The following is a 26,107-nucleotide window of genomic DNA, read 5'->3' on the forward strand; positions in this document are numbered from 1 at the left end:
GACTATAATGACCACTTCTCAGACTTGGGTGGAATAGTCTCCTTCTGAAATCAATGAAAATGAAAATTAGGCTGGCAGTACCTCAAACAGCCAGCTCGCTATCACTTCATGCTTTTCATCTAAGCCTCCATTTTTCACCTTGTATCGACTGCAGCCATTGTGCAGAATGTTCCTTTCTTGTTCCCCTTTGGGCAGTGTTTAAGCTTTCCCGTGACCCAGCGCCGCTGCCACCACCTCCCTACATTTAAGAAACAGAACTCGCCTCTTTTGTTATTATCCATTTGTCCTCAGCACCTTAAAACGATGCACCCCCTCACGCGCTTCGCCCTGCTCTTTCATCTGCAATCAGCATGCGTTTGTCATTCAAATAAAGTTTTTTATTCTCTTGCCGGAATAAGAATGTGAAAGGATGATGGAATTAGAATCAATAACAACCTTCAAAAGGAAATTGGATAAACATTTGAAGAGGGAAAAAGGTCAGCTGAGGGAGAAACGAGGTGGAGTGGAACAAATTGGATAATCCTTTCAAAAGTTGTCATGGGCAAGATGGGCCAAATAATAATCTTTATTATTGTCGCAAGTAGGCTTACATTAACACCGCAGTGAAGTTGCAGTGAAGTTCCCGTCGTCGGCACATTCCATAGCCTGTTCGGGTGCACCGAGGGGGAATTGAGAATGTCCAATTCGCCTAATTGCAAGTCTTTCGGGACTTGTAGAAGGAAACCGGAGCACCCGGAGGAAACCCACGCAGACGCAGGGAGAACGTGCAGAATCCGCACAGACAGTGGCCCAAGCTTGGTTTAACACTGGGCTAAACAGCTGCTTGTAATGCAGAACAAGGCCAGCAGCACGGGTTCAATTCCCGTACCGGCTTTCCCGAACAGGCGCCGGAATGTGGCGATTAGGGGCTTTTCACAGTAACTTCATTGAAACCTACTTGTGACAATAAGCGATTATTATTATAAGCCGGGAATTGAACCTGGGACCCTCGCGCTGTGAAGCAACTGTGCTACCGTGCCGCCCAATGGTCTCCTATAACTGTATCATTAAATAATTAACTGTGAAGGGAATACAGTGCTATCTCGTCTCGGCCATTTAAAAAAAGTATAGGGTGGAAATAAACATTGTAGTTTTTATAGAGTAAGTGTCTTTGTGGTTATGCCAGCCTTTCCAAAACCTGGCTTGACATCATTGAATCACCTATTCCTGGTTTCACTTCACCATCTTTGCGCCTTCCCATCTTGGTGACGTCCTTCAGTAATTTCTCGATCCTTGCTTAAAATATGTGCTGGATGAATAATTTATGAAAGTGTTGGGTTTCTGATCGTGAAGGTTAGTTAAAGCGATGCACTCCCTCTCTTGCAGGAAAGAGAGGCTGGCCTTTGTGGGGATCAACGTGGAAAATATCATTGCTCCAAAAGTAAGTGTAGTTTGAATGCTGAAAGGGACAAAGTTTAAACCAACTTCTTGGGCAGGGCCACAAGTTTAAAAATGCAGAAATTGCATCTTCCTTACCAAGACGTTGGTTGGAAGTTTATCATTGTCCTTTCTCATTTAGAGTCAAAATCTTGGTGTTTCAAAATGTTTTTAAAAACACGGCTCAAATGTAAGAAATCTGCAGAGAAACCCTGTAAGCAACTGGGAATGCACACCAGTCAAGTCAGCAATTGTAAAGGAAAAAACAAGTGGTGGGGGTTCCCACCACCACCCCGGCGGCAGAGACAGCTCGCCATTGGTCACCGGTGGGATTTTTCGGCCCTTTTTTTCTTATAAATTAGTATTGGCTCCCAGAGGGCCATACCAGTAAGAGGTGGCAGGAATTGTGTGCGGGCCTGGTGGGGATAAGTTCGAGCTCGGCCGTGATGCTAATTGGCTTGCTGTGCTCTCTCTCTAGACTGACATGAGGGGAGAGCAGAGAAATGGATTGGGGTGGGGAGGAAAGCTGAAACAAAGGTCCAAACCATTTGTGACTGACTTCACCATGAGCGGCGTGGGGTAGAGAAATGGTGAAGCCGTGTCCTCCTGGTGTAAAATGTGGAAACCGGTACAAATTGGTGCCTGAAAGAAACATTGCAGAGGCTGGAAATCTGGACAAAAAACAGGAAAGGCAGGAATTGTAACAGGTTTTGTGCAAGTACCTGGCCCATTACCATCTCCATGTGCCTTTCATCATCATCCCTCCTGCACCTTGATCGTTCCTGCCCTCCCCCAATCACAGATCTTACTTTTTGATCTTCCTTCCTCGCCTCCCCCTTTCCATGCCTCTGTGTTTGTGCAAAACCTGTTACAATTCACCTGAGGAAGGAGCTGTGCTGCGAAAGCTAGTGATTTTAAACAAACCTGTTGGACTTTAACCTGGTGTTGTAAGACTTCTTACTGTTCACAAACCTGTTACACCTTTAATTCTTTTTCCATTTTGGTGAAAGGTTACTGGTGCTGCCTGACCCTGCTGAGTATTTCAAACATTGTTTTATTTGGGAATTAATTTAATCGATTTCCATACTAGTCACATTTTATATTGCTAATATAGAACTTTCAACTGTTTAATACTTTTGTTTCTGTCAGGATTCTGTCACTGAAGAAATCGAAATAAAAGATTCCAAATCTTTGGAAAGGAGGTCGGGTAGAACACGGAGATCTATTAATTACAGGTAAGGTTTTGTTTGATTGTGTAAGTGTAATTTACTGTTTAATACGTAAAGTAATAAATGTCAATTATGCATCTATTTCTTCCTCCCATTTAGTAGATAAGTGATATTGTTCTGAGTTATAAAGTTCAGGGTGATCCCTCGACACCGTTCCGGTTCTCTCATAACTTGTCACTCTTTTAACCTAGCTTTCTCATTTCTAAAACTCTCCACCGTTCTACCTATTCCCCCCCAGGCCTGTTGTAAAAGCCTCCTCAAACCCCTGCTTTTTCACCATATCTTCAGTCAACTAGTTTTACAACCAGCCTGGTTGCTTTTTTGTGGCGTATTTTAATATATAAAAGTGCAGTGCGCTGTCAAGAGAAGTGAATCATTCTAGTCCTGTCTCAGTTATAAATAGATTAGGCTCTCTTCCATCAGGGCAAAATGTTCCAATCAAAAATATCTCCTTTTTGATTTGGTGAGGGAAGCGAATTTTGTGTTTAAAGTAACAAACGTTATTGAGTGATTAAATAATGTGGAGTTAAACAACATTTGCTGATTTCTGGAGTGCATTCGGTTAAAAATAAAGAAACATTTGTACATTGCCAAAACATTAGCTTGGTGATGTAGTCCGCATTGTTACCTGAGGAAATATAGTTGCTAATTTGAGCACAGCAGAGTCCCAGAAAGTGAGATAGATAGATGACCACCTAATGTGCTTTGGTAGCATTGGTAAAAGGGTCAATGTTCTTCATGGCAGCAAGAGAACTCTGTGCTTGAATAGTGCGATGGGACCTTTTACCTCCAGGAATTGAGCACAGAATCGAGAGTTGCTCTCCAGTGTGTTCCTGAGGAAGTGCTGCACTGATAGAGGTGCCATAATTCAAAAGTGATGTTAAACTGGGGCCTCTCCTGTCATCTCCCTTGGGTGGATATGAAAGATTCCACAGCCATTATTTCAAAGAAGAGCCTGGCCATTATCACATTGCTCTTTGTGGGAGCCTTCTGTGCGCAAATTGGCTGCTTCAATTCCTACACCGCAACAGTGATTACACTTTAATAAAGAAATATTCTTTCATGGGGGTGTGAATGTCGCTGGCACGGCCAGCATTTGTTGCCCATCCTTAATTTCCCTTAAATTGAATGGCATTTCGGAGGGCATTTCCGAGTCCACCACATTGCAGCGGATCTGGAGTCACATGTAGGCCAGACCAGGTAAGGATGGTACATTTCCTCCCCATCAGGCACGTGAGTGAGCCAGATGAGTGTGTGCATCAATTGATAGTTTCGTGGTCGCTATTACTGAAATGACTTTTCAATTCCAGACTTTCTATTAGATAGAGAAATACAGCACAGAACAGGCCCTTCGGCCCACGATGTTGCGCCGAACTTTTGTCCTAGGTTAATCATAGAATTTTGGACAATTTTTCATGGCCAATCCACCCAACCTGCACATCTTTGGACTGTGGGAGGAAACCGGAGTACCCGGAGGAAACCCACGCAGTCACGGGGAGGATGTGCAGACTCCACACAGACAGTGACCACTGCCCTTAAGAAGTTAACCTACACTCCATTATTCTACCCTAATCCAAGTACCTATCCAATAGCCGCTTGAAGGTCCCTAACTTTTCCGACTCAACTACTTCCACAGGCAGTGCATTCCATGCCCCCACTACTCACTGGGTAAAGAACCTACCTCTGACATCCCCTCTATATCTTCCACCATTTATCTTAAATTTATGTCCCCTTGTAATGGTGTGTTCCACCCGGGGAAAAAGTCTCTGACTGTCTACTCTATCTATTCCCCTGATCATCTTATAAACCTCTATCAAGTCGCCCCTCATCCTTCTCCGTTCTAATGAGAAAAGGCCTAGCACCCTCAACCTTTCCTCGTATGACGTACTCTCCATTCCAGGCAACATCCTGGTAAATCTCCTTTGCACCTTTTCCAAAGCTTCCACATCCTTCCTAAAATGAGGTGACCAGAACTGCACACAGTACTCCAAATGTGGCCTGACCAAGGTTTTGTACAGCTGCATCATCACCTCACGGCTCTTAAATTCAACCCCTCTGCTAATGAACGCTAGCACACCATAGGCCTTCTTCACAGCTCTATCCACTTGAATGGCAACTTTCAAAGAACTATGAACATAGACCCCAAGATCTCTCTGCTCCTCCACATTGCCAAGAACCCTACCATTAACCCTGTATTCCGCATTCACATTAGTTGAATTTAAATTTCCCCAGCTGCCTGGGTGGGTTTTGACACCACAGCTTGTGCCTCTTGATCACTGGACTGGTGGCTTTACCACTACACCGCTGTGTCCCCATATCACAAGTACACTTCAAAGGATTTACTTGCGGTCTGTGAAGAGCATCAGGACATCCTGTGACTGTGAAAGGTGTTGCATAAATGCACGTCTTTCTTTATTTAAAAAAATAAGACACCCCCAGAAGTGTCTTAAGTACTGCACCAGAATGTTGACAGTGATAACGTGATCCAGTCTGGAGAAAGCTTTGAATCCAAGGTGGAAGTGCTGCTGCTACCACTGAGCCAAGCTGGTGTATTGTGAGTGTTTCCCAAGGGGTTGGGGTCTGGAGGAGGGGGGAAGAATCAGGCTTCCTTAATGGCCATATCCTCTGGCCACAACCATATATTCACAGTAACTTCATTTGAAGCCTACTCGTGACAATAAGCGATTTTCATTCATTTCATATGACTGGGGTCTTTTTTTTTTGTTCCAAAATGGTTCTACTTTATTGATGTAGGGGGCTGGTGATATTTTAGTTTTCCTGTTCTGTGAACATTATGTCTCAACTTGAAGCTTTTCTCTGTGTAGCTACAGTTTCACGAATGGTCCAAATATGAAACTTCAGGCGGTTCTTTTTTTTTTTAACCCTGCAGGTTTGATGACTTTGATGATGCAATCGATGAAGCTATACATGAAGACATACAGGAAGCAGAGGGCAAAGGTCATTGTCACACGTCAGTCTTTTCACCTCTTGGCTCTCTCCTCGTTCACATTCTCCATTCATTATCTTGTGTCTGACTGTCCCCATTCTACCCTTTTACTTGTGAGTAATCGGCGCTGGCTGACTTTTTGCGCCAGATCATCTCTGTTTATACGTCCCAGGTTGGCAAGAATGGGGTGCTGAATACATCCTCACTTCCTGCATGTGCAGATTCTTCAGACAACGCCGTCGGTTTGGTCACACAGGTCCAATATCAGAGGCCCTCCCCCGGTCTTTGAAATTGAGTACTGAAGTCAAATGTCAAAGGAATGTTTGAGGAGTCGCGTCTTGTCCCATGCATCCCAACTGTGTCGAAGGGCTCCTCATTAGACTCTTGGAGGATGCTGTCCTGGCTGGGGAGAAATCCTAGACTAGAAATCCAGAGACCCAGGCTAATGCCATGGGGACAAGAGTTCAATTCCGCCATGGCATTAAATTCAATGAATAAATCTGGAATATACAGCTAGTCTCAGTAATGGTGACCACAAACCTATTGCCCATTGTTGTAAATATCTATTTGGTTTGCTAATGTCGTTCAGGGAAGGAAGTCTGTATCTGGTCTGACCTACATGTGACTCCAGACCCACAGAACATGATTGACTTTTAACCTCTGAAATGGCCTAACAAGCCACTCAGTTCAAGGGCAATTAGGGATGAGTAACAAATGCTGGTCCTGCAAGTGACGGCCAGTTGAAAGACTTTTTTTTTTTAGAAAAGGCTGTCACCACTTAAGTCTGAGGTGAGGAGCAATTTCTTATTTTTGGAATGCTCCACCCAAAATAACTGAGATTGATAGATTGTTGGGCACTTATTGGACTGGCACAGTGGTTAGCACTGCTGTCTTACAGCACCAGGGACCCGGATTCAATTCTGGCCATGGGTGACTGACTGTGTGGAGTTTGTACGTTCTCCCTGTGTCTGCGTGGGCGCTCCGGTTTCCTCCCACAGTCCGAAGATGCGCAGGTTAGGTGGAGTGGCCATGCTAAATTGCCCCTTAGTGTCCAAAAGGTTACAGGGATAGAGTGTGGGCCTAGGCAGGGTGCTCTTTCAGAGGGTTGGTGTAGACTCGATGGGCCGAATGACCTCCTGCACTGTAGGAATTCTATGAATCTAAGGAAATCCAGGGACACAGTAGAGTGGGAAAGTGGAGTTGAGGTGGAAGATCAGCTGATGTTTTATGAATGGTGGGAACAGACTTGAGCCTTTTGGACACTTTTGCTCTTGTTCCTTTATGTTCTTGTGGCCATCATCTCCTTCTCCAACTTACTCTTCTCCAGCACTGCAAAACTGTGGTTTTGGTTTCTCCCTGCATTCTTTAAACCATAAACTGACTAACTGAATATTTGACATCTCTTAACCCCTCCTGCTCTTATCACCCTCAATGGAACTGTGTATTTTGACCCTTTGGGCTTTGAACTGGTGAAAATCGCTATTTCAATTTCCTTAATGGTAATTTGAATTTTATTCCTGTGATATGTTGGCACAAAATCTGCTGGAAGTCTCCTAGGAAAGGAAAATCAGTTCCTCACTCCAAGCCATGTTATTTTTGACTTTGTATGCTTTTTGTTATGCATGCTATTCCACTAGGTGCTGGAAGAGGCAAAGACATGGCAAATATCACTGGACAGTCCTTGGGAAAAGATATCTCCACTATTCTCGCAGAAGCGAAAGAGAACAAGCGACCAACACGTGGAGCTGCCTGTAGGCGCAAGAAAAGGCGAAGACTGAATGACCTTGACAGCGATAGCACACTTGAAGATGACGAAAGTGAGGAGGAATTCAAGATAAGTGAAAGGTGAAGATAATTTAATTCTTTCTCTCTTCCTACTCTGCACTCTCGAAGGGAGAATCCATTGGCACTGAAAGTGGTTGGTACAAATATCTCAGATGCTTTAGAGGGAAGCTGGGGTGTACATGAAAGAAAAGGTAACGCAAAGATGATGCTAAAAGGCTGAGTTGAGCGAGATGAAATGGGAAGAGGCTCTTGTGGAATATAAACTCTGCCGCTGACTAGTTGCGCCAAATGACCAGTTTCTAAGCTGTACATTCCGTGAACATTCTCCATTCCACAGATTTCAGCCCCCTTTCCTTCACTGGCGTTCCTATGTACATATCATAATAGTTTTGAGTCCAGATGACCCTTTGTTAAAGCTTTGACAAAGAGTCATCGGACACGAAACGTTAGCTCTTCTCTCTCCCTACAGATGCTGCCAGACTTGCTGAGATTTTCCAGCATTTTCCCTTTCGTACCAGTAACCCTTGGTGCATATTTTTTTCTTTAACAGTACAGCACAGAACAGGCCCTTCGGCCCTCGATGTTGTGCCGAGCAATGATCACCCTACTCAAACCCATGTATCCACCCTATACCCGTAACCCAACAACCCCCCCCTTTTAACCTTACTTTTTTTAGGACACTACGGGCAATTTAGCATGGCCAATCCACCTAACCCGCACATCTTTGGACTGTGGGAGGAAACCGGAGCACCCGGAGGAAACCCACGCACACACGGGAAGGACGTGCAGACTCCGCACAGACAGTGACCCCAGCCGGGAATCGAACTGGGACCCTGGAGCTGTGAAGCATTTATGCTAACCACCATGCTACCGTGCTGCCCCCAACAGGGTGTTCAGGTACCCAACAGCACTTTAGAAATGCCATCTCCAAAAAGGATTGTAGCAGCTCCAAGGAGAAGGCTCTCCCTTCTTCGCCTCTATAACATGGGATGTGCAACAAACACAGCCTTGCTGATGCCCTTCATGTCCCCAGAATGAACAGATTGTTCTCCTTAGAACAGCGAGGTTAAGAGGAAGATTTAATATTGGCATTCTGTGATTGGCTTTGATGAGTACATAATGAAAAATTGTTTCCCCTGGCAGGAGGGGCAACAGTCCGAGGAGACAGATTTAGCTTCATTAGCAAAAGAATACTATAAGACATAGGAGCCGGAATAGACCACTCGGCCCATAGAGTCTGCTTGCCACTCAATGAGATAATGGCTGATCTGATGTAATCCTCAACTTGATTTTCCTGCCTTATCCCCATACCCTTGATTCCCTTTTTGATTAAAAATCTGTCTATCTCAGTCTTGAATGTACTTGCCTTTACAGCTCTCTGGGGCGGCACAGTGATTAGCACTGCTGCCTCACAGCATCAAGGATCCGGGTTCAATTCCAGCCTTGGGTCACTGTCTGTGCAGAGTCTGCATGTTCTCCCTATGTCTGCGTGGGTTTGCTCCGGTTTCCTCCCACAGTCCAAAGATGTGCAGGTTAGGTGGATTGGCCGTGCTAAATTGTCCCATAGTGACAAAAAGGTTGGGTGGGGTTCCTGGGTTACAGTGAGTAGGGTGGCGGTGTGGGCCGAGGTAGGATGGTCTTTCAAAGGGTCAGCGCAGACTCGATGGGCTGAATGGCCTCTTTCTGCACTGTAGGGAGTCTATAATTCTCTCTGCAGCAAAGAATGCCACAGATTCATTACCCTCGGAGAAGGAATTTCTCTCAGCTCGGTCCGAAATGGACGACCCCCTTACTCTAAAATTGTGTCCTCTGGTCGTAGACTCTCCCACAAGAGGAAACAACCTCTCGGCATCTCCCCTGTCAAGACCCGAGAATCATATATGTCTCAATAAAGTCGCCTCTCATTCTTCTAAACTCCAATGAGTACAGGTTCAACTTGCTCAATCTCTCCTCCATAAGAAAATCCCTCCATACCCGGGATCAACCTAGTGAACCTTCTCTGGACTGCCTCCAATGCCAGTATATCTTTCCTTGGATAAGGGAACAAAAACTGTTCACAGTGTTCCAGATGTGGTCTAACTAGTGCCTTGTAAAGTTTTAGCAGGACTTCCCTATCCATTTCCTATAAAATAAAGTGCACAACCTCACATTTTGCTCCACCATCTTTAAAATAAAGTGCACAACCTCCCATTTTCCCACATTTTACTCCATCTGCCAGATTATTGCATGCTCACTAAACCTATCTATTCATCTGCAACCTCCATACAACCTCTACAACATACTTAACGCACATTGTAGATGTAAATGGCCAGCATCTTTCTAAAACACGACTGTCTCAAAGCAAGTATTATGCTTGAAAGGTACACATAATTGGAAAAGTAACAAAGCTTTAATCCCCACACACCAATGTAATGTTCATATAATCCTTTTTGAAGCCTTTTGTTGCGGTTAATGTATTTTTCAAAGAAACTTGTGTAGCAATCCAGTGATGAATCATAGGCGACGTCTCTCTATTAAAAATATTTGCCCATTTAGCAGTGAAGAAGAGTTTGAAATCTCTGACCGAGATAGCGAGGCAGACCCTGCCTCAAACGAAGATGAGGGTTTTGAGGTTCGCCGGCGAGGAAGGCACCGGAAAAATGTGGAGCCAATGAGACGGAGTTGGCGGTTGAGAGGAAGAAAAGTTAAACGATATTCCGATGAGGAGGATGAAGAAGAACGTGGAGGTACCATGGGTTTTATTGCCTATTTGTATTTACCCTCCCTCCCAGTTTTCCGCTCTGCAGTCCCAAAGTTTCTGACTTTTGCTGAGTTTGTGTTGCATAGTTCACACAGCACGTATGAGGCTAGATTTTAACCAAACAAAAGTTGTTGCATTTCTATAGCGCCTTTCACAACTGCAGATATCCAAATGTGCTTAAGACCAACTGCGATGTCTGCTCCTAACCAACTCCTTGTAGACCAAGGATGTCCTGGTGTCTTGAGGCTTGGTATGAACGCTATAAGCATTTACATTCCTAGTTTCTGTGTCTGGTTTGCATATTGTGAAAATCATGTTGCAAAAAAAAATTTACATTTAAAAACAAAAGCTCATAAGCTAGCATTTTTAAGCTATAGTTTTGGAAAATTGAGTCCTCGTATATTTTCATTGGGACGGTTGATTCATTGCTCCAAATGGCATGGTTTTGTGCAAGCTCCCTTGAAATGCAGCACTGTTGTATTTCTGCTAGCAGCCCGAGGAACAAGTTAGTGTTGGTGTGACTGTGACTCAAGGTTTTCAGTTTAAGTTCCATCTCCTGACCTAAATGACAGAAAACGGGACAAGACAAAGTTGTGGGAGAGAGGTGCATGGTGAAATTTCAATGGGTTGTAGTAAAAAGACTAACAAAGTTTGACATCAAGCCACATAGCTAATGGGTAAATCAAACGATTGAAAAGCTTGGTGAAAGAGATAGGTTTGACAGTGACTCTTAGATTGGGTTGTTGGTGAGTGCGATGAAATAGTCAGGCAAGTTTGTTTCAAAAGTGTTGGTAAGTAGCAGACTCATACCCGAGGTTGTGCCTCCATAAAAGGCCTCCCGCGGGGCAGCACGGTAGCATTATGGTTAGCACAATTGCTTCACAGCTCCAGGATCCCAGGTTCGATTCCCGGCTTGGGTCACTGTCTGTGCGGAGTCTGCATGTACTCCCCGTGTGTGCGTGGATTTCTTCCGGGTGCTCCGGTTTCCTCCCACAGTCCAAAGATGTGCAGGTTAGGTGGATTGTCCATGCTAAATTGCCCTTAGTGTCCAAAATTGTCGTTAGTGTTGGGTGGGATTACTGGGTTATGGGGATAGGGTGGAGGTGTGGGCTTGGAAAGGGTGCTCTTTCCAACAGCCAGTGCAGACTCGATGGGCCGAATGGCCTCCTGCACTGTAAATTCTATGAAAAGCAGCATTCCAGACTGACACTTCAATGCAGTCTTTCAGGTGGGATGTTAAACCGAGGGACCGTGTGCTTCCTCGGGTGAATGTAAACAAAAAACCCGAGGCAATATTTTGCAACGTCAGGGCGTTCTAGGTGTTCTGGGCAATGGTTATCCTTCAACCAAAATAATTAGTCGAATCATTGTCCCATTGCTGTCTTGGGGAGGGTAAATGGGCTGCTGCATTTCCTGCATTACAACCATTGCTACCTCTTCAAAAAGCACGTAATTAGCCGTAGAACACTTTGGAATGTCCTGAGGTCCATGAGGTGCTAAATTAATGCATGCCTATTATTTCTTTCATCTGATCAAGCCCCCAAACACTTCAAGAGGTAATTTGCACCACTTGGAACTTTGGTGGGCATAGTCCATCTGTCGTCTAGTATGAAACCATGTTTCAAAAATTCCCCTGGCTATCTGATGGATCACTTTGGAATATTTTTAGTTTTTCATGCACATAACTTCAGAACAGGGGTGGCGCAGTGGTTAGCACTGCTGCCTCACAGCACTGAGGCCCCGGGTTCGATCCTGGCGCTGAGGACCTGGGTTCAATCCTGACCCCGGGTCATTCCCCGTGTGGAGTTTGCACATTTTCCTTGTGTCTGCATGGGTCTCACTCCCACAACTCTGAATTGGCCATGCTAAATTGCCCCTTACTTGGAAAAAATTAATTGGGTCCTTTTAATTTTTTTTTAAAACTTCAGAGCACAAACAGAAGTATGGGATCTTTCCCAACATCAACATTTGATCTGCTGACAATCACAGTGTGAAATTGACCTTCAATAAGCTGCAACTGGCAGTGACTTTCGTCTGATGGCTGCACCGATCACAGCTTAAGTAACAGAATGGCAAATTCTGGATCAGAAACCTTTTCGTTGAATTAATATCAATAAATTATGCTTCAAAAGACACTTGGTTTGGAACAAGGGCCAGCTGCAGTAGGTTTTTGTTTTAAGGTTGCCAGTTTGAGAGTTATTTCCCATAATGTTTAAAAAGTCTTCTGCCTCTGCAGAGAGCGAAGGGTCAAGTTGTTACAGTGACGTGCTGGACATGAGGAGGCGGCGATCAAAGAGGAACCAGACTAAAAAAGTGAACTACAGAGAAGATTCAGAATCTGAGAAATCTATGAAAAGTGGTGCGAGTAGAAGGGAAAGACTTAGGGGACACAAGCGTAGACTATACATAACAGCGAGCGATGGTAAGAAAATCAGTCTCCCTCTATTGCTTATTTGACTTATTTACTCGGCACTGATAATCAGGATTTGAGCACACAGCACTGGTTAAGATATGCGGATGCTGGAATCTGAAACTAAAGCAGAAAATGCTGGACAATCTCAGCAGATCTGACAGCATCTGTAAAGAGAGAACGGAGTTGAGGTTTCGAGTCTGATTAACTCTTTGATTTGTTTACAAAATATCCCTCGGGTTGTTTGGGGGTGCCACCCACTCTTCCCCCCCCCCCCCCCCCCCCCCCCCCCCCCCGGCTATTAAAGCAGCTTACATCTAACTTTAACTTGTGTTGTATTAATCCATTTCTGTTAGAATTTTGTGGGCTTGGAAGGTCTTTTCTTTGTAATACTGATTATTGGAAGATGTAGCTTTAATCCAACACCCAGATCTGTAAAGTAGCACAACTTGAACCATGTATAAATTAATGTGTACATGGCTGAAGGCTTTGTGTGTCATCTGAGGCTCTATGCATTCCTTTGCTTTGCATCCTTCCTCGGTTACCTCTCCTACTTAATGCCAGGGAAACTGGACAGTTGTTTTCTCCTTTCATTACCTCTCTGGGCAGTCTGCTGCATCATATTAGCCACCAGCAGGCATGATAGGATCACAAGGTCACTCCTAAATTAAGTAAAAACGCAGACTGCTGAAAATGTTAACTTGCCCTTTCAGTTGCTGTGCACTTGAGGCTTTCCTCACTGTTTGGGATTTTCTGGCATTAGCTGCTGGCCCTTTTCCAGTTCCTCCAGAACAGAATCAAGGGGCTGAATGGCCTACTCCTGTTCCACCTTCCGATGTACCACATTTAGCCGTTAAATCATGAACTGCTTCTGACATCACTTGGGTTTGTTACGTCCTTGTAGCCCACTGCTTTCCATCCATAATTCCGTGCCATAATCTTTGAATTTGAACTCGTTGGCAGAGGATCCGAAGCAATTTGATTTTTTTGATTTGATTTATTGTCACATGTATCGAAATACAGTGAAAAGTATTTTTCTGCAGCCGAGGGAACGTACACAGTCCGTACATAGTAGACAAAAGAATAATCAGCAGAGAACATGGACATATGTACATCGACAAACAGTGATTAGTTACAGTGCGGAACAAGAGGCCAAACAAAGCAAATACATGAGCAAGTACAGAATAGGGCGTTGTGAATAGTTTTCTTACAGGGAACAGATCAGTCCGAGGGAGTGTCGTTGAGGAGTCTTGTAGCTGTGGGGAAAAAGCTGTTCCTGTGTCTGGATGTGTGGATCTTCAGACTTCTATACCTTCTGCCTGATGGAAGGGTCTGGAAGAGGGCAATGTATGGGTGGGAGGGGTCTCTGATAATGCTGTCTGCTTTCCTGAGGCAGCGGGTGGCGTATACAGAATCAATCTGGGGGTGGCAAGCTTGTGTGATGCGTTGGGCTGAGTTTGCCACACTCTGTAGTTTCTTGCGATCTTGGGCCGAGCAGTTGCCATGCCAACCTGTGATGCAGCCGGATAGGATGCTCTCTATCCCACTTCTGTAGAAGTTTGTGAGAATCGATGCAGACATGCCACATTTCTTTAGCTTCAAATTGCTTTATACCGAGGGCTGTGAGGATGTGGAAATGCATTGGCTTTGGGTGGTTATAATTAGAAAATCATTAGCTACATTTATAAGGGGGACTTGCCTTGAAATGAAGTGTGCGGAGAAAAGACAGAGGTTTGGCATTAAAAAGATCACACTCTGTGACTGGCTCCATAGGTCAGATAGCTGTCTCCTGTTTCTATATAGCTCCTTCTGGTCATGAAAGATTTTATAGACATCAAGAGAGAATTGTGAACAGCTCGAACGCCATCCACTAAAGATATCCAGGTAGATAGCTGATAATTATTTTAGTTGTACCTTGTAAACATTTGTCTACGGCTGAAAACAGGAAGATGCTGTCCAAGCTTTTTGTATTTCTCTGACCAGGGCAGGTTTCCAAGAATACCTGTTGGAAAGGGGACAACAAATTATACTGCACGAGAAGAATGTGCTGATTGGTTGGCAAGTGGACTCTGGTAAAGGCTCTGTCATCGAGAATTAACTAGGTAACAGTTAGCTGTCAAGCTTTTGTTTAAATTCAAACAAGGCTGGGCGACACGGTGGTGCAGTGGTTAGCACTGCTGCCCCACGGCACCAAGGGCCCGGGTTTGATCCCAGCCATGGGTCACTGTCCATGTGGAGCTTGCACATTCTCCCCGTGCCTGCGTGGGACTCACCCTCACAACCCAAAGATGTGCAGGATAGGTGGATTGACCAGGCTAAATTGCCCCTTAATTGGAGGAAAAAAAGAATTGGGTACTTTAAATTTTAAAAAAAAGTTCAAACCAGGCAGGTTGACTCTGGTCAAGGAGTTGCTGTGGGGAATGAACCAGGGAATGGCTGCCCCTTCAAGCTTTATTTTAAGTTGCAAAAGGCACAATGCCTGGATGGTATCCTTTTGTCTGCAAAAGACAGAGCCTTGTGTATGAATATATGTAGCTTGCAGCACATGTAAGTGAGCCACACTGCAAGCCTGACTGATAATCTTAAACTGTTTGTCAGTGTGCTTAAACTGTTTGACAGTGTGCTAAGCATTACACTGCTTGCCACGTGTTAAATGAAAACAGTAGCATCACCTGGAATCTGGAAATAACATTAGTGGATTGAGATGAGATTGGTTGCTTGTAAGGAACCGTAGAATCACGCAGCACAGTTGAAGGCCATTTGGCCCATCATGCCTATGCCAGCTCCTTGGAAGAACTATCCAATTAGTCCCACTTCCCACAAAGATAAGAAGTAGTTATGTTTGGATGTATCCAGATTGTAGGAGTTTACAGCCCCTATTCTGTTGCAGTCAACAGAGCAGTCACTTCAAGTATGTACGGATCTGGATGAACTCCGTTCCAATGGTTGCATTTCTCTTGCTTGCAGGCAGGGTGTCACAAAACCAGGTTTCTCTGAATTCTGGAATTTCATGCGAGATCCCGTGGGTGGTTGGTACGGGAAATAGAGAATGCCACAGAAGGTGCAATAGGGTTTTTGGTTGGGGAGGGTCGGGGGAGAGAGAGAAGGAGGAGGTCCTTTTATTGGGGCAGAACAGAAGAAACTTTAGAGTCTACATTCTTGTCTGAACCAGGAGTGCCAGCAAAGAAAAATCCTATTTTGCAGCAAAAAAAGCTGTATTTCCTACAATGCAAACTAACGCAAAGAAAAATCAATTTTATTTTTCCAGAGAGTTCCGGGAGCAGGAGTTCAGATGACGAGCGGGAGAAGGAGCGGCCACAGCGGAAGCGCCTGAACAGGATCGAGGACGAGGAGGAGGACGACGAGGGTGAAGACGAACCAGCACTGACAAGCAAATTCCGCTCCCGGCCCAGCCGGGATTACAGCAAGAAGTACCGACTGATGAGCGACGAAGAGGAGGAGCTGGAAGGGGCAGAGAAGGAGGCCAGCTCTTTGGACTGCGGCCTGGTGGAACTGCCCTCCACCAATGGACAGAGCCCAGGGCAGGTTTCGGAAAGTGTAATCAGCAGAACCAGTGAGAAGAACCAAATGGCCAAGGACACTAACCCTACTCCCAGCCCGGCGCTGAATGGAGCCTGTGAAGCGATGGCCTCTGAGGCAGGAGTGGAACCAGCAGGCGAAGGAGGGGAGGAGGACGAAGATGACCTCTTGGGAGTAACTGACCTTGTAGAATATGTTTGTAATAATGAACAAATATAAGAACTCTTTTTACACTAGTTTAAATAATTTATTCCATAGTAGCTGTACATCTGGCCAGTTATTGCGTGTCTTTTTTGTTTGATTGTTTTGCTCCCCTTGACACCAGAGAGTAAGGTTCTCTTGCACCCACTTTCTTTTTTTTTTGTTTCTCTCTCCCCCACCCCCCCACCCCCCCCCCCCCCCCTCTCTGTGGCCTATATTCCTCTGCTCCCCTGCCCCCCCCCCCCCCCCCCCCCCCCCCCCCCCCCAAACTATAAATTGACCAATTTTGAGGTATTTAACACAGTAGGTTTCTTACTTTTATTTTTATTTTGCTGTAGTTGAGTTTTGTTTTTGGTCCATCCTCATTTCGGCTGAGAAAAGTTACATTGCGGAATTCTTTTTTTTCAAAAACGTTGACCCCCCCCCCCCCCCCCCTAATTCGGGGCTCAGAATTTTCCCAAACAAGTAGGTGAAGGTGGGGGGGTGGTGCGGGAAGGAAAAAAAAAATTCTCCCTCATTCCAGAAAGATTGTTTTGACCCTCTTATGTCTGTCCTTTTTTTAAAAAAAAAATATATATATATCTATACAGAAAAAAGACTTTTTAAGTATGTTGTGTAGTCTCCTAACACCACTTAGTATACCTTGGATCCAAAATATCTCTGAAAGAACACCAAATTTTTTTCTGTGGATGCCATTCGGTGTGTTGACTTACGAGCTCTTGTAGTAGCATGTGCAGGGAACTCCCAGTATATGGTGGCCGTTTTGAAAACCTTCTGTGTCCAACCAACTCGGATCACTGCGAATGATTGCTATAGCGTAATGACGCTGTAATTGGCTGTCACGGTGCTGTTAACATCCCTGATATGCTCACATCATCGCTTTTTAGATTTTAAAAAGAATATATCTCATTTCTTCTAGGTGCCTCTTATGAACACTTCAGGCTTTAACACTGATGCATCTCACCTGATGATTTTGAAGTTGGATTGCAGTCTGTTTTAAAGCTCAATTTAACCTGTCCAACGCAGGGGTACTTGGATAGCTTCCGAAGGAACAGAAGGGTGGGGGGGGAAGAGACGAGCACACCGAGTCATCTGACTCCTGTGAAAATGTGCACATGGCGTGGGGAAGGTTCACCAAACCGAGCTTTAATTCAGCACTCCTCTCTGCTTCATACCAAAACTTCACTGACACATTTCTCACTGCTCCTCCCACCTCCCGACCCCCACTCTCTCTCTCCCTCCCCACCCGAAACCCAACACTGTATGTGGTGAATGTCGACAAGCCTATTCAACCGTGGCTGCCATCACGGCTAAATTTGACCTTGAGTGGGTTAAGCAGACAAATTATTTCTTCAAAGTTTTGCTTTTGCTTGCTTGAAATATACCCATTACCTGAATGAAATACAATATATATAATATATATTGTTATATATTATATATAATACATAAAATATCAGTTTCAGATGGTGTCAAATTCCCACTAATGCAAATCATCGTAACACACAAACTTGTTCAAAGTAGTTTTGTTTGTCCCAGTACCTCACCTCGATGTGCTTTGCGAAAACATTTGTCAAATCCGGGGTGCTGAACAAAAGAATGAATGTTGATTATTCATGTTGTTAACAGTTGACTTTTTTAGTACAGTGGTAGTAAATCCATTGTCCTGTATACAGGCTACTTTAATCCATCTTTGTATTCTTTAATGAAATTATTATATCCCTACTTTTAAGAAAAAGTGCACGTTGATTCTTGGTGTCAGAACACGGGAGTTGCTTTTCCTTGTGCCCCCTGGCCATTTGCCCATTAGCTGTGACAATACCTGACCACTTTGTCCCTAGCTGACTGTCTCACATCCATTTGACAACTGAAGGTACTGCAATCCTCAATCCCCAGCAGCAGAATTCTGTGAACACTTCACGGGAAACCATTCCAGATCTTGCCAGGCAAATATTGTGAAGTCGGTGTATCAGGCAGGCTCCCTTACTAAAAGGTTGGAACAGGACTCGGCCATTCGGTATCTTGAGCATCTTCTGACTAGCATCTCCTGATTTTCCTATTGGCTACATGCAGGGCACTCGGGTGTAACAACGGGAAGGTTGGTTCCAGAATTTGAATGCAGGCGAGAGAGTTTCCACTTTCAGCTGTGATTGAAACTGACAACGCTTGGGCCAATCTATGAGGATCATTTTGTAAGGCTTAATCGGGAAGCTAGGTAAGCATACGAGGGAGAAAGGAACAAAAAGAAATGCTGATGAAGGGGAGATGAACGGAGGGGGAAGGGGGTGTGCGGAACAGGACTTTAAACACTGACATAGATGCAGGTTGAATAAGCTTTCTAGGTTGTACATTTCCTGTTCCCCAAGGCAAATGAGAAAGACTTGGGTCACTATGATCACACACGATGCATCAATAGATAAAACCTAGTGGGTAACTCTCGCACTGCAAATATACCTCAAAGTCTACTTCCCTGGGGGAGAACACCAGGTGCCTGCTGGTTTCAATCTGCTTCAAAATGGGGACAGAAAGGAAATTGCTGCCAATGTGTCTACGTATGAATGGTGAATTGGTAGTGGATTAAATTATACCTGTGCCCAAACTCCCTCACTGCATCAAGGAGTGGGATGCCTTGTACATACACACAGTCCTCAATGTGGAGCTCCTCAAATTCCGCTGCTTGTACAGGGAAGACAATTGAACCATAAGGTCCAAATGATCCCAAATTTGAATCCTTGCCTATCCTGGCCTAACTGATCTCAACCAAGGTGTACCATTGGTCCCCCTCTGGTGAGGCTAAAGGGGGTGGGAGGTAGTAATCGTCAGGTTTTCCATTCTCCTCACCAGTGACCCAGAAGCATCCAGGCGTGCTGCACAGAAGGAGAATGTTCAGCCCATTAAATCTGTGCCAACTCTTTGAAAGAGCAATCCCATTAGTCCCGTTCCCCTGCAAAGTATTTATCCATTGTTTCCTATTTTTATGAGGGCTACAATTGAATCTGAATCCACCACTCCATTAAGGTGTGCATTCCACTGGTTGTGAAAGCTTGTTTTTCCTCCTGTCGCCTCTGGTCCTTTTACCAGTCAAATAAGTCCCTCTGCTTATCTATCCATCAGCCAATGGAATGTTTCCATGTCTGGTTTCCCAGTTAAAAAACATGTTTGTGCTCCACTCCGCTACCTTTCACGACAGAGACTGTTCAGGGCCTACATATGAAGACTGACCACTTTGCCTCTGTAATGGAAGGAATGACTGGCACCTATGGGACACGTATCCCAGCCGGGTGGGGGGGTCAGAAAACAATGGAATATGCTAAAAGGGGCACTTAATCTTTACTCACTATGCTCTGGGTTTTACTTGTCGGGGTGCAGACAGTTTGTTTAAAGTTCACCCAGACTCTGGTGATGTACTCATAGAATCATAGAATTTGCAGTGCAGAAGGATGCCATTTGGCCCATCGAGTCTGCACCAGCCCTTGGAAAGAGCACCCTACCTGACCCCACGCCTCCACGTAGCTTCACCTAACCGTTTTGGACGCTAAGGGCAATTTAGCATAGCCAATCCACCTAACCCTGCACATCTTTGGATTGTGGGAGGAAACCGGAGCACCCGGAGGAAACCCAGACAGACACTGGGAGAAGGTGCAGACTCGGCACAGATACTGACCCAAGCCGGGAATCGAGCCTGGGACCCCGGCGCTGGGAAGTCATGGTGCTAACCACTATGCTACTATGCTGCCCACCATTCTTCTAAATGATACTAACAAACTCGAAGTGGCTTCTGAGCAGTTTGCACTTCTGCAATTCAACCTTTGTCGACCACTCCTTTAGATATGGAACCTTAGGGACCCACACCCTGCTACGGAAATACGCCTCCACAACTGAAGTAGCCAGTATTAAATCTTTTTGGTCGGTGAAAATACTTTTAGCGTACGTTGTTTGAGTTTCTATACTGCCTTCTCCTGTGACTCATCAATGTACATTTATCTGTCTTTACGATCCCAAGACAGAACGTTACAGACCATAATTAATCCGTTATCCAGCCAATAAACTGTCTTGTTTCTGGGACTTTGTGAAGTATGTTATGGGTATTTAAGCTTCCCAAACTCTCATTATCCAGCAGTGCTATTACAAACCTTGCATATGATGAGACCTAGTTAAGATTGGTGCGAAGTCTGCTGCTGTATCGCTGAGTGAAGTACGGGTGATTGCAGTTCTGACGAGATTGAGAGCGTCACAAAATGTGAGGTGGCTTAAGTGTCGGTTCCTCTCACCCACTCTTCCCAGCCCCATAACAAATGGGTGCCATTTCCTAAATAAGTCAGTTGACAATGCTACAAAATGTACCACCTGTGAATATCAACTGTGTATCAGTGTACTGCCATAGATTGACTGTTTCACTTTGTGTACATGTCCAATGCTGCTTTTTCTTGCTGGTAATTGCCCTTGGCATATGAGGGGACCCCTGTGTGGCTTGCACTCGAGTACTGCAGCAAACCTTGAGCCTTGCTTCACCACATCACAATCCCTCACTTTCTTTTCATCTCACTTTCTCTTCCCCCTTTCATTTTCTCTCTCTCTATCTCTCTCTCTCTCTCTCTCCTTCCCCTCTCTCTCTCTCTCCAGGGCAATTTAGCATGGCCAATCCACATAACTTGTGGGAGGAAACCGGAGCACCCGGAGGAAACTCGCTTTCACTCGGTGCAAATTTTAACTTTACTGCAATTCAACTTACTGCATGGAGCCTACACTCAGTGGATTATCTCTGTTTAGTAATGTGTTTTTTTTTCAAAGAATTTTGAACTGACCCTCTACAGTACTCTGGGAAAGTGTGAACTTGGCTAGTTAATGCACAAGCTGTGATTATAACTTGGCTCGTTCTTATGATGCTATATTAGTTGAAAAAGGTGGGCTCTTGCCCTTACATCTGCTCAGTAACGGATCATATGTCACAGGTCAAATTAAGGGCTGAAAGTCTCTGGTTATGTTAAACACCAGTTTACAGCATCAAAAAGATCCCTTGTTTACTACCTGGAATCGTGAGTTTTATTGACGTACATTTCATGATAATGAGCTGCTGTTCTCATCTGAAGGTGTTGACTCATGGTACCATGCCAGGAAAACACAACCCTGCTATATGTTTATGATTGAACTCAAGTACTCTTGCGTCAAAGCAGTAACGATTTGCATTGATGTGGCACCTTCAAAGTAGGAGAATTCCCTAACGCGCTTCACGGATCAGGCTTGAGTGAGGCCTCAGTTTGAATACATTTTGCACACTCGGGTTGCCGTGTCGACTGGCCGCTTGGGCATGTTGCTAAGGAATGGATATTCTTCGCAGGTACATGGTGCAGTGCTTAGGGGCTGGTTTAGCACACTGGGCTAAATAGCTGGATTTTAAAGCAGACCAAGGCAGGCCAGCAGCACAGTTCAATTCCTGTACCAGCCTCCCCAAACAGGTGCCGGAATGTGGCAACTAGGTGCTTTTCACAGTAACTTCATTTGAAGCCTACTTGTGACAATAAGCAATTTTCATTCATTCCATTCATTAACTGGCTTCTCCCAGGCCTCAGCTGGTGTCAGTAATCTATTTGGATTGACATCTGGCCTGCATTGCCCTTGTCTCTGTGTGTGCCCTTTCCACAGGATGAAAGCCCCTACACATTTCATCTTCTGTGATCCACTTCAGACTACACCCGACCACAGATGCAAAATGTTGCCCAAATTACTTCCCTGGCTGAAATTAGCTGGCTCAACTCCGACTAGTTGGTAACATTTCTGTGTATAACACCCCTCCAATTTAGTAGTGCCTTTACGTAAGGTGATTAGTGTCTAAGTTAGACTTGGAATCTTGGACATTTCATTTTTAAAAGGTGGTAAATGGAAGATGTATGTTCCTGGAAAAGTGCACAGAGAATTGAGAATGAGTGATTGTAATGCCAAAGAGAGAGACTTGGGAAAAGCATATTCCATTTAACTGGCTCAAACGTAAATGCTGTAAAGAGATCTTTCTCTGTGGCACAGCCATTGGATCTTGACTCCTAATGCCATATTGGTCATTTTGTAGCTTAACCTGCCAGTGATGTTGGTTGCAGTGCAGCTGCCTTGGAGTCCAGCTTCCCTGGATGCCTCTATGGTCTGAAGTTGCCACTGGGTTCTGCCATTTTGCTTCAGACTGCAGGACGGGTGCATTTGTGACTCTCCCAGACAGGTCAGCCAGCAATGTGCCTCTTCCACCATAGAGAGAGTAGAGACAGGACTGTTTCAGAAGGGTGCACAGTTTTCTGCTAACCCAGCAAATCGGGCCATTTTCCCTATTGGCTCTTGCTGCTCCCGAGTTCCTTCAATGAGATCCGTACCAGCTGAATTAAATGCCGCCTCCCATATTTATTCTTAAGCACAAGAGGTTTAGCAAATCAGAACTTATAATAAGCGATGCTTAGCATCATCTGATGAGCAAAGCGATAGAGGGCTCGCCCTGTTTTTGTTAAATGACAGGCACCTACATTGTTGCTGTACCAAGTGATGAATGCCTCCATGTTACAGAGTTGAGTGGGGGGGGGGGATATTAACGTAACCTGCCTATAAATATGTTTTCATTACGGAAAGTGCTTTGTTTATGTCCTCTCAGAAAACCAGCATTATAACTGCTATTGTGATTTTAGTCCACTATCTAGCGTTTCAAGAGCAAATCCTGCTGCACTCGACAAGTGTAGAAATCTGTATCATTGGTTATGCCAAAGGTAGTTGTAAGTTTCCTGCACGCTCGTGTCTATGTGCTTCCAGCTTTAAAAGGCTCATTATTCAATTTCTGATTTCTTCTGACTATATTGAGATGTTTAATTTGGAGAAGTCAGTGGGCAAGAAGGAGTTGCTAATAATTTCAGATGGCACATTAATGAGGTCTGAAACCTGTTGTCTATAGCTTTGCATCGCATTAGCGAGGGCCGGTATGATTCCGAACTCTGGCTACCATCGCCATGGGACTTCTCAACCAGCAGGTGACAAAGAAAGATGGGAGCTACTGTCAAATAGTTATCCTGGACTGCTGAGGAATCCACCTCCTCGACATAAACGGCAGTCTCCCCAAAGTTGGAGCAAGTATGGGCAGAGCTGATGTCGGTACCGAGTATAGAAGCACAAAGTGTGGAACCAGTTCATGAATGTGAATAATGCTGAATGGGCTGACCTCCCTTCTTCCATCACCCCAAGTCAGCTCGCTAAATTGGTCCCACTCCCTTGCTCTTTCCTCTTAACCATAAAAACTTTTTTCCCAAAGATGCCCTGCCCACAGTACCAGCCTTAAAGGCTACTTTTAAAATTTGCGAAAATCTAAAGAAAGCACCACTGTTTTGGGAAGCATACACAGAAGCTGTTTCCATTCACAATTGTTTTGTGAAAGAGAGCTTTGTTCGCAATGCTGCTATTTCAGAGTTAGAACGTAATATTGAATTGTGCCTTCCACTGGACAGTTTTTTGTTGAATAAGCACTTGCCAGCTAAGTTTTTAATTGATAAGAAACAGCATGGAGCACCACCCTTGGCTCAAAATTAGTAATTTGGCTATGAGCGTTCTTTCCATTAATTGGTTTTTTTTAGCGGGCCATGTACCTTCCTTTCTGGTGCAGATGAGAAATCACTGGCTGCTGTTCGTTTTAGCAAAGAAGACAGTTTCTTCAATTTCTGCTTGCTTGGATATCTGTTGTCACCTATAGTATTAGGAGCTGGTTTAGCACAGTGGGCTAAACAGCTGGCTTGTAATGCAGAACAAGGCCAGCAGCGCAAGTTCAATTCCCGTACCGGCCTCCCTGAACAGGCGACGGAATGTGGCGACTAGGGGCTTTTCACAGTAACTTCATTGAAGCCTACTTGTGACAATAAGCGATTATTATTATTAGGAAACCACAGTCAGTTTATTAGTTGTTGTTTATCCTCCCTAAGTTCTGTGCTTCACATCCAAGAACTTTCTGTTTGCCGCCAGGAAGGACAGCTAAGTAACCTGCACTGAAAACAAGTGCCCTGTTGAAGCTATTTAAAGGTGGCGGTGGATGAAGTATTTAAGAAAGAAAATGGGTAAATTCTTCCTGCTCTGAATTTTATTTCCCCTCCTGTCGGACAGGTCAGGCTTGAGTTTAGAAGAATAAAAGGTGACTTGATCGAAACCTTTCGGATCCTGAGCAGTCTTCACAGGGTGGTTGTGGAGAGGATGTTTCCTCTTGTTGGCGAATCTAGAACTAATAGTCGCTTTAAAAATGAGTTTCTCATTTAAGATAGATGAGCATACTTTTTTTCAGGGTAAAGGTCTTTGGGGCTCTCCCCCAAAAGTCAGAGTAAGAAGTCTTACAACACCAGGTTAAAGTCCAACAGGTTTGTTTCAAATCACCTAGCTTTTAGAGCACTGCTCCTTCCTCAGGTGAATGAAGAGGTCTGTTCCAGAAACATATATATATAGACAAAGTCAAAGATTCAAGACGATACTTTGAATGCAAGCATTTGCAGGTAAGTCTTTACAGACCCAGAGATGGGGGTAACCCCAGGTTAAAGAGATGTGAATGGAGCCAGGACAGTTGGTAGGAGTTCGCAAGCCCAGGCCAGATGGTGGAGGGTGAATGTAATGCGACATGAAACCAAGGTCCCGGTTACGCCCGTACTCATCTGTGCGGAATTTGGCTGTAAGTTTCTGCTCGGCAATTTTGCGTTGTCGCGCGTCCTGAAGGCTGCCTTGGAGAACGCTTACCCGAAAATCAAAGGCTGAGTGCCCTTGACTGCTGAAGTGTTCCCTGACTGGAAGGGAACATTCCTGCCTGGTGATTGTCGTGCGATGTCCATTCATCTGTTGTCGCAGCGTCTGCATGGTCTTGCCAATGTACCATGCTTCAGGACATCCTTTCCTGCAGCGTATGAGGTAGACAACGTTGGCCGAGTCCTACAAGTATGTACTGCATACCTGTTGGGTGGAGTTCTCACGTGTAATGGTGATACCCATGTCGATGATCTGGCACGTCTTGCAAAGAATGCCACGGCAGGATTGTGTGGTGTCGTGGTCTGTTCTGAAGGCTGGGTAGTTTGCTGCATCAAATCAAAAGTCAGAAGCAAATTATTTGAATATTTTTAAGGCAGAGCTAGATAGATTCTTGATGAGCAGCAGGGTGAAAGTTTATTGATGTTGACAGGAGTATGGGGTTGAAGTTGCAATCAGATCAGCCATGGCGGAGCAGGCTGGAGGGGCTGAGGCCTACTCGTGCTCCTAATTCACATGTTTGTACGAATAATGCACTGGCTGAGGTGGCAGAATCTGACTGCCACAGTGATTCACAACACAACACTTGCCCTCTTCCCTTCCAGTTCCCCAACTCTAACCCTTTAAAGCAATTGTAGTGCACAGTCGTACAGTGATTTTGTTATTGGCCTAGTAATCCAGAGGTCTAAACTAATGTTTCAGAGACTAGTTCAAGTCCCACCATGCACCTGGAGAATTTAAATTCAATGAATTAAGTAAGATCTGAAGTAGAGAGTAATCGGTAATGGTGACCGTGTAACTGCGAGAATGATGTACAAAAAAAAATAACTTTTTTAATTGATATCCTGGTCATCTGCTCTCCTTACCCAGTCTGCTCTATAAGAATAAGACATAGGAGCAGAATTGGGCCACTCGGCTCATCAAGTCTGCTCTGTCATTCAATCATAACTGATATTTTTCTCATCCCCATTTTCCCGCCTTCTCCCCATAACCCCTGATCCCCTTATTAATCAAGAACCTATCTATCTCTGTCTTAAAGACACTCATTGATTTGGCCTCCACAGCCTTCTGCGGCAAAGAGTTCCACAGATTCACCACCCTCTGGC

The 26,107-nt window shown here is 44.7% G+C and overlaps 1 protein-coding gene across 1 annotated transcript in view; it reads left to right on the plus strand.

Annotated features, from left to right (window-relative positions):
• Nucleotides 1–16,324, plus strand: part of rsf1a (remodeling and spacing factor 1a) — a 99,346-nt gene extending 83,022 nt beyond the window's left edge. The window contains exons 10-16 of the mRNA XM_038818094.1: nucleotides 1,366–1,420; nucleotides 2,566–2,651; nucleotides 5,536–5,603; nucleotides 7,230–7,437; nucleotides 9,913–10,103; nucleotides 12,354–12,539; nucleotides 15,796–16,324. Of these exons, the coding sequence (XP_038674022.1) occupies nucleotides 1,366–1,420; nucleotides 2,566–2,651; nucleotides 5,536–5,603; nucleotides 7,230–7,437; nucleotides 9,913–10,103; nucleotides 12,354–12,539; nucleotides 15,796–16,286 (1,285 nt within the window). The 3' untranslated portion in view covers nucleotides 16,287–16,324. The remainder of the gene's footprint in view (nucleotides 1–1,365; nucleotides 1,421–2,565; nucleotides 2,652–5,535; nucleotides 5,604–7,229; nucleotides 7,438–9,912; nucleotides 10,104–12,353; nucleotides 12,540–15,795) is intronic.
• Nucleotides 16,325–26,107: the final 9,783 nt, after the last annotated feature.

The sequence above is a fragment of the Scyliorhinus canicula genome, chromosome 14 (assembly GCF_902713615.1).
Source record: "Scyliorhinus canicula chromosome 14, sScyCan1.1, whole genome shotgun sequence".
NCBI lineage: Eukaryota > Metazoa > Chordata > Chondrichthyes > Carcharhiniformes > Scyliorhinidae > Scyliorhinus > Scyliorhinus canicula.